General features: G+C 45.6%; 1 protein-coding gene across 1 annotated transcript; it reads right to left on the bottom strand.

Annotated features, from left to right (window-relative positions):
* Positions 1 to 857: 857 nt before the first annotated feature.
* On the bottom strand, positions 858 to 6,215 carry RPL11 (ribosomal protein L11). Its single transcript, XM_007935713.2, has 6 exons — positions 6,210 to 6,215; positions 5,356 to 5,506; positions 3,141 to 3,247; positions 2,397 to 2,528; positions 1,330 to 1,440; positions 858 to 887 (listed from the first exon to the last, which is right to left on the bottom strand). Exons 1-6 carry the CDS (start codon positions 6,213 to 6,215, stop codon positions 858 to 860), a joined length of 537 nt encoding a protein of 178 aa, XP_007933904.2.
* Positions 6,216 to 8,883: the final 2,668 nt, after the last annotated feature.

Genomic DNA, 8,883 nt, shown 5'->3' with positions numbered 1-8,883 from the left:
TTAAACCCAAGGCTGAAAACTATGAACTAAACCACTGGTGAAGTACTGTATTTAAAAGTCACAGAAACGGTGGCATTTGCATGTCATTTTGCTCCAGTGATCTGGAAAAATACAGGCAAGAAAGTCTAACTTCTACACCAAAAGGGGACACAAACTAGTAAGACATTTCTTATTTATCAAAACACAAAATAAAATAAAATCAACCCTCTGAGCACTTTGTGACTGAAGTCCAAGCATTCTACAAGTATTCACCCACCTAACCCTCTGAGCATTATTACCACCGCCTCCATGATAGAGATGAGGACAGTGAGGCAGAGATTTGTAACTCCCCTGAGCTAACGGCTAGTAAAGGGCTGGGCAGGCAATCGGATCCATGCATCGGTCTCAAAGACCATGTTCTTACTTATACCACCTTCAGTAACTCCATATAGTCTCATTTGGAAAGAAAACAGTCTGAATTGTTAAGTCAAAATTAAACCCCAAGCACCACACCAAAGCTTGCGATCCCCCACTACTATCATCTACGGAAGAAAAGGGTCACCGAACGGAGAGGAGACTCCCAGAACATGGCAGCACTGCCCCCTACCTAACTTTAAACCCCAACTCCAACCCCACCCGATCCTCTAAGATCAGTTTACACGAACAGCACACCACTGCACCACAGCCTATCAAATCAGATTTGGATCTGCCAGGAAAACACTGCATCCAACCAGGATGTTAGGGTTTAGTTACCAGCTATTCCCATCGAAGCTTTAAGTGGCTTGATGTCCAAGGCCAGGCTCCTTTCACAGAACACACAACAGTAATGTACACTTCACTGAAATTTTTTTATTGGCCTTTTGGATAGAAACGGGAATTTATTTGCCAGGAAGGATGATCCCATCATACTGAAAGAGAAGAGATTTAATTTTTTCAGAACAGGAGGTAACAGCAGAGGTTGCAGCAACGGCTAACATTTGAGAATTAAAACCTGATACACAGAACTCCAGCTCCAATCCCACATCCTTTTTGGACTAAACAGGAAGCTGGGTGGTTTTTCACTTCCAACACTGTACTCAACTCTACATATCCGGAGAAAAGGGGGCACCTTTTAAGGCCATATTCCTCCTCTTCCAGCTATCCACATTCACGTGGGTAGAATGAAACGTTAGTTCTGGGTGTGTTTTTCAAACCACCAATCCTGGAAGCCCCCCTTTGCCAACATGCCTGAATATTCCACCTTTCAGAAAAAGTGACCCACCAAATGCTGCTATATTCTACACCCCCAAATCCCACCTCCATTCACCAATACCACATACCACCACCTCACTTGAGATCAATCAGCTTTACCTTCTGCTGGAACCAGCGCATGGCCTCCTCTTTGCTGATTCTGTGTTTGGCCCCAATGCAGCCTGTCCTGCGCTTCTTGTCTGCGATGCTGAAACCTGGCCTACCCAGCACCTGCCCAGGAATAACCAACAGTCACCTAGCCAGCTCAAGTCAGGAGCAGACAAATGAGACTCACATTGGAGAGATCTTCGAGGGTCACCTGGCAGCCCAATGAATTCTGCAGCGCGAACTACTGTTTTAGGTGTCTGGCAGAACTATTCCCAGCATCCCAGACAACACACCACACATTATAGGTTTGCTTTGGAGGCTGGAACTTTCAGCACTTTCCCTCTCCCTTCCTACTTAACTTCCAACCACCTCTATCACTGCTCCCCAACTTCCAAAGCACCTTTCTTTTTTAAAATAACATTAAAAATAAATAAATACTTATTATAACATGTACATTGTTTAAAAACAAGTTCAAACTCTGCCATCTTCTGGTTCATGTCAAAAAATGTCTCCAAAGGTTTGCTATCCCCAAACTCCCTATCTCATTACTGTTTAATTTTATGGTTGGATCAAAATACTACAAACACAAATGGTCATTTTCCACTTAAAAATCCCATCCTGAGCCAACAGCCACATCACCCAAACCTGTGTCTGTGTCCTCTGGGTGGAAGTTAAGCCATCCCCATGTCCATGGGGTGTGGCTGGGAAACAATAGTCCCCCCCACCCCCACCCCCACAGCAGCTAACTCACATGCCAGACACAGCACCAATATTACCTCTCAAAAATTTTCTAATTCAGGGGCTGGACTGTTTTTTTTTTTTTTGTCCACCTTTAGACCAGGTTGGTGCTCACTACATCCTAGACTGTAACCTGACAGCAGACACCTGTCTCTGGTTTACTATGGTATCCCTATGCCTATCACTAAGAAGACACATCTTTCCAAAGGGGAGAACAGACAGGCAGACAATACTCAAAGCACCACAGTCCCACACTTGAATATCAAGAGCACACACAAAATAAAGCAGCAGTGGATTCCACTCTCCACAGACCAGGAGCAGAGCAGATTAAATACTCATACCACATAGAAGTCCAGGCCGTAGATACCAATGCTAGGGTCATACTTGATCCCCAGATCAATGTGTTCCTGGATCCCAAAACCGAAGTTTCCAGTATCTGAGAAGTTATTTTTTCTTAACTCGTACTCCCGCACCTGAGAAGAAAATGCAGCAATCACATTCCTTATCAACATCGACCCCTCAAAAGGTTACCAGCTCAGCCTGCAACACTCAGCACCCTAAACCCGAAAGTCAGAGCAAAAATGCAATGTAACATGGCTAGGAACAAAATCTCTTCAGGAAATCACATCCCAACTCTATGGATTTCGTGGAGCTTTCTCAACCGCAAGACAGCAGGGGGAAACCCCAGAGAAAGCAGAGGCAGCACAATTCCCAGGTACCTTTTAAAAGCCACAAAAGGGCAGAATCTATTTTAACTCTGCTGCGTACAGGAAAAGCTTTAAGCTTTAAAAACAAACAAAAAAACTGTTGTGTTGTTGTTATGTGCCGTTGAGTCAGACCCGATTCACAGCGACCCCTCCTTGGGTTTCCGAGGCAGTATCACTACGGAAGTAGATTGCCCAACCTTTCTTCCAAGGAGTGGCTGGTGGTGGGTTTGAACCTCCAGCCTTCTGGTTAGCAGTCAAGTGTCTTAGGCACTACGCTACCAGAGCTCCTAAAAACTAGGGTACCCAAAAGAGTACATTAACAATAGTAACTACTGCCACTGTAATTATGTTTGGCAATCATGAGGGGATCAGTCTCACCTTTAGACCTTTCTCCAAGATTTCCTCTGCCTTGGCCCCACGGACTGTGCAGTGGACGGCAATTTTTTCATTTCTCCTAATGCCAAAGGATCTGACAGTGTATCTAGCTGCAGGCAGAAGGTAACATGCAGTTAGGTGTTGTCATAATCCCAGGCACTTGCTTCTTCCCTAGAACATCACCTCCATAACTTAAGTAAGACATTTAGAATCCATCTATAAACAATGGCAGTCTGACCAGTACCAGCTACACCCGTTAATTTCATCTACAACACAGAAAACAGATTCTCAAGTTACCCAGTCACAATTCAACAATTAAGAACTTGAAACAGTTAACACACGCACACACTTTAGAATAATCAACCACCCAAGACCAGAAGGGCAGCATTTACCCAGGGATAAAGCTCAGAAGGCAGGAAGGGATAGGAAAGGACTAACTGAAATGGTACACAAGGAGAAAGCGGGAGGAATGCCATCACACCGTGGGGATTGCAATCAACATCACAGAACGCGTATGAAATGTTGAAGGGAACGCCAATCTTCTCTGTAAACTCTCACCTGAATCACAACAAATTGTTTTTTTAATTTTGGGGGGGAAAAAAAATCAAGAACTTGAAACCACGTCAAAGTCTCAGAAGGTCAAGGTCACAACCAGAACAAACCAGTCCTCATGTTCCAATGAGGAGCTGTGGTAGCTTAGTGCCTAAGGCACTTGACTGCTAACCAGAAGACTGGCAGTTCAAACCCACCAGCCACTCCTCGGAAGGAAGGCTGGGCAATCTACTTCCACAGTGATGTTGTTGTTGTTAGGTGCCGTCAAGTCGTTTCCGACTCATAGCGACCCCATGCACAGCAGAACGAAACACTGCCCGATCCCGCGCCAGCTCCACGATCCCTGCTATACTTGAGCCCATCATCACAGCTACTGTGTCAATCCATCTCGTCGAAGGCCTTCCCCTATTTCGTCTACCCTCCACCCTACCGAGCATGACATCCTTCTCCAAGAAATGGTCCCTTCTGACAACATGACTGCAGCGATACCACCTCAGAAACCTGAGGGGTCGTTATGAGTTGGATCTGACTTGATAGCACATAACAACATGTTCCAAAGGAAACAAAACACCGACCAAAACCAAAAAAATTAAACTCACTGCCGTCGAGTCGGATCTGAATCATAGCTACCCCTTCCTTGGGTTTCTGAGGCAGTATCGCTACAGAAGTAGATTGCCCCATCTTCCTTCCGAGGAATAGCTGGTAGGTTTGAACCACCAGCCTTCTTCTGGTTGGTAGTCACATGCCTTAGGCACTATGGCACCAGAGCTCCTAAAACACTGACAATAGCTAATAAGTGTTAAAATCTTTTGTACTGTTTACCACCCCCCGCCCCCTTAACTTCTTAGAACCTCATCTATAGATGAGGTTCTAAGAAGTTAATAAACTTGCATAATAAACTTGGTAGGCTAGTTTTGAACAGACTCTATATTCCACTACTCTAAAACCAGTAAAACTTTGAAAACAAAAAGTAACAGTCAACACCTACATTTCGCTTGATGTGCAGAGGGCACTTCACATAAATTAACTCATTTCATCCTTCACAATCTTAAGAAAAAATATTATCTTCTTGCAAACGAGGCAGCCTAGGTCCAGAGAGCAAGGTGAGGGAATAGGATTCGAATCCAGACAGCCTGGGTACAGCTGTTCCTAACGCAGCCTACATAAACCTAATTCCCAAAAACTAACACCTTTTGCTACACTCCAGATATTCCCACCCTTCCTAATACCCTAACCACTGTCATGGAGTCGTTTCTGACCCATGGTGACCCCATGTGAGAACTGCACTCCATAGGGTTTCCAATGATTATAATCTTACAGCAGTAGTTGGCCAGGCCCAGGTGTTGCCAGTTAGAAATGAGTCAAAACCATGCCAACTTTTCTGTTAGAAGCCAAGTTGAAATACTATGCACTACCCAGGGATTTCACACTCTAGGTGAACAATCTGTACTTGGCCGATTTTTAGCTTAATCTCTGCTCATATAAAAACAAGCACCCCGACACCACACTCTATCGTAAAAAGAAGATATTTCTTGGGTGGTTCGTGGACTTCATGCTTTCAAGAAATGACGCCCACCCTCACCTTCATTGGGTACTAAGGCTTCGACAGCAAGTGAGTGCGGGAACCTGGCACTCGCAGCACCTCACCGTGCCCGCCACTACTCACCTTTGGAGAACACAGGGGTCTGGCCTGTGAGCTGCTCCAACACCTTGGCCGCCCGGGTCAGTCTGTCCCCACTCTCCCCGACGCAAATGTTGAGGCAGAGCTTGCGGATGCGAAGTTCCCGCATGGGGTTCTCTTTTTCACCTTGATCTTGCTGCAACAGGAAAGGGTAGCAGTCAAAACACTACAACTCCGCCACAGCTGCAAGCCTAGTATCTTTCTCTTCATCACAATACATAACGAAAGCTCTGTTATCACCGTAAAGGCATTAAGAAAGCTAAGTCGAGATTTGTTTGTTCCTCCGCGCCCTTCACAGGTGATCTGAGATCAAGATACCGACACCAAGGATGAACCCCGAGGGGCTCAACGTGCAGGGTCAGGGAGAGAGGCACCCCATTACAGGGCGGATTAAGAGAATAGAAGTTAACTGCTGAGAAAACAGGAAACACGTGGTGATACGACCTCCACTAGCCTATTCCGAAGCTGTTTCCCGGCTGCGGCGGGAGGCTGACGCCCTAAGCAGAGAAACCAGCTGACGTTTCCTAGTACCAGGCAACAGTCTCAAGCCCCAGAAACCGGGAAAGGGCTCGGACGGGTCCTAGGCCGCTCTGTTCGCTCCACTCGGCCAGGCCGTGCCCCTAAGCCCTCCGGGAGCCTGCCGGGAGCCCGCTCAGAGAAAAGTAAGAGGAAGGTGATAGACTCCAGACTCGCGCCTTCAGCCCGCGCTGCTCCGCCAGTTTCGGCCTGGCCAGCATTATGGACTCAGGTCTTCTCTGGCCACCGACAGGGCCTCGCGGGCTCGGTTAGGAGCGGATGGAGGCGGATGAGAGGAAGTAAACCTAAGCTCAACTACTTACCGCCATCATGAAGAACAGGAAGAGACAGTGAAGTTTCCGGTCCCAGGCCTTATGGGCCAGGGGGCGGGTTCTTTTCCCAAGCACACCGGAGAGAAGAGAGAGGCAACTACTGCAGCGCAGCGTAGGCTTCCCCCTCGTGTTCACTGCTGGCAACTGCAGAGGACGCTGGCTGATGTTTTCCAGGACTGGTTAGTTCTTAAGGCTCACTAGTAGTGCTTAAGGCATTTGACGGCTAACTAGAAGGCTGGCGGTTCAAACATACCAGTCAGTCACTCCTCAGAAGGAAGATTGGGCAATCTACTTCTGTAGTGATACTGCCTAGAAAACCCAAGGAGGGGTCGCTGTGAGTTTGGGTTTTTGGAAAGCTCTGTAAGAGACCGTCCTACAGGTCTGGTGGCGCTATGACTAAAGCACTCAGCTGCTAACCAAAAGTTCTGTGGTTCAAAACCACCAGCTGCTCTGTGAGAGAAAGATGAGGCCGTTGGCTTCTGTAAAAATTTACAGCCTTGGAAAGTCTATGTGTCTGTTCTATTCAGCCCTAGGGGGTGCTATCGGTCATCTAGGTGGCAATGGGTTTGGTTTTTGAACTGCAGTTTCATTGAGCTTCTGGGGCCCGTTGATGCCCTTTCTTTTCACACAATCTCAGGACCTGGTGCTTTTTTTTTTTTTCCTTTAATTTTTATTGTGATTTGGGTTTAGAGAGCAAATTCATTTTCCATACAGCAGCTCACATACACTGTCTCATGACACTGACTGCAATTTCCTACAATGCAACTTCCTCCCCATAATGACCTCTTCCTCCCCATAGTTACCTCTTGCCCCCCCCCATAGTTACCTCCTCTCTGTGTCTTTCCCTCCCATGCACTTCTGCCCCAGCCCCCAGCTGTCTCCCTGTGCATACACAGCCCTCCATTCTCCCATGACGGATCTCTTCAGGGAGTGTATCTACCTAATGTAAACATTCAGCTCATATGCCTGTCTTTTGTTTGGCTGCAAGCCGCAGGCCTGGGTTCAATTCCAGACCTAAAGGGCAGGTAGGGGCCATAGTCTCAGGGGTTCCACCAGGCTCTATTAGATGAGCAAACCTGGTCATCCCCCCCCCTTTGTTATGATGAATTTTGTTCCACATTGTTCTCCCACTCTATCCAGTATCTCCTATATAGATCCCCCTCCAAGTGGTTGACAGTAATAGCTGGGCACCATCTAGTTCTTCTGGTCTCATAGTCATATGGGCTGAGGATCGCATGGTGTACCAGTCCCTTGGACTAATTGTTTCCATGCGTCTTTGGTTTTCTTCAATCTTCTTTGCTCTGGATAAAGAGAGAGCCATCGTTGCATCTAGATGGCCACTTGGAAGCTTTTAAGACCCCAATCACTACTCGCCAAAGTAGAATGTGGAACGTTTTTGTGTAATATGTTATGCCAATTGAGCTTGATGTGCCCTGTGACGACACGATGCTTTTTGCATGATGAAACTGCCAAAATTATATTAAATAAATTAAAATTATGAACTAAATAATTTAAAAAAATGTTTTGTAATAAGGTAAACGAATCAAATTTTTACAAATAGAACTGAATGCTAGCTTGAAAGTCCTAAGCTGTGAAGAGAGGCAGATATGAACCTGTAGGAGCCACGTAGTAGCTATGTGACCTTGGGCTGGTTACTTATTAGACCTCTTAACAGCCTGTTTTCCTCAACTGTAAAACAGTTACCTATATAACTCATATACTCATATGCCATAGTGCCTAAGGCATTTTTTGACTGCTAACCAGAAGGTTGGCGATTCAAGCCCACCAGCCACTCCTTGGAAGGAAGACTGGGTAATCTACTTCTGTAAAGATTTACTGCCTTGGAAACCCAAAGGGGGTCACTATGAGTCTGGATCAACTCAATGGCAGTGAGTTTGGTTTGGTTATATAGCTCATATAGTTGTCAAAATTAAATGAGGTATGACCCAGCAATTTCAATCCTAGGTACATATACTAGAAAAAGTGAAAGCAGGAACACAGACAGAAACCTGTACACCAATGTTCGTGGCAGCGCTTTTCACAGTAGTCAAAAGGTGGAAACCACCAAAATATCCATCAACAGATGAATGGATAAACAAAATGTGATATATACATGCAATGGAATATTATGTAGCCATAAAGAAAAGTGAAATACACACACACACGTGTATCTTCAATCATTTCTCCATTTATCATGATGCTGCTTATTGGACTAGTTGTGGTTGGTGGGTAAATTTGAATAATAGTGATATTAACTGGTCTTCCTTGTAGGTGTATGGATATTATCTTATCACTGACAGCATAGTACTTCAGGATAAATCTTGATACCTTCTTTGTGATGATGAATGCCACACCATTTTTCTTCAATTTGTCATTCCTGGCATAGTAGATCATATGATTATCTGATTCAAAATGACCAAAACCAATCCATTTCTGCTAATGCCTAGGATATTGTGGTACTTATGTTTATGTGTCAATTTGGCTGGGCCTGGTTGAGTGGCTGGGCAGCTAGTGGTAGTTATTCCCCATGATGAGACTGGCAATCAGCTCCATAGTGGGGTCTACCACAAGCAGCTGAGTAGCTGCCTTTAGGATGTGGTCTGCTTCCTGTATATAAGGAGAAGCTTTGGGAATGGTCTCTAGCTTATGGCACCTTGAATCCTGC

The sequence above is a fragment of the Orycteropus afer genome, unplaced genomic scaffold (genome assembly GCF_000298275.1).
Source record: "Orycteropus afer afer isolate SDZICR_OR568_19922 unplaced genomic scaffold, OryAfe1.0 scaffold00031, whole genome shotgun sequence".
NCBI lineage: Eukaryota > Metazoa > Chordata > Mammalia > Tubulidentata > Orycteropodidae > Orycteropus > Orycteropus afer.
The sequence above is the reverse complement of the archived record's forward strand: the minus strand, read 5'-3'. Positions and strand labels throughout refer to the sequence as shown.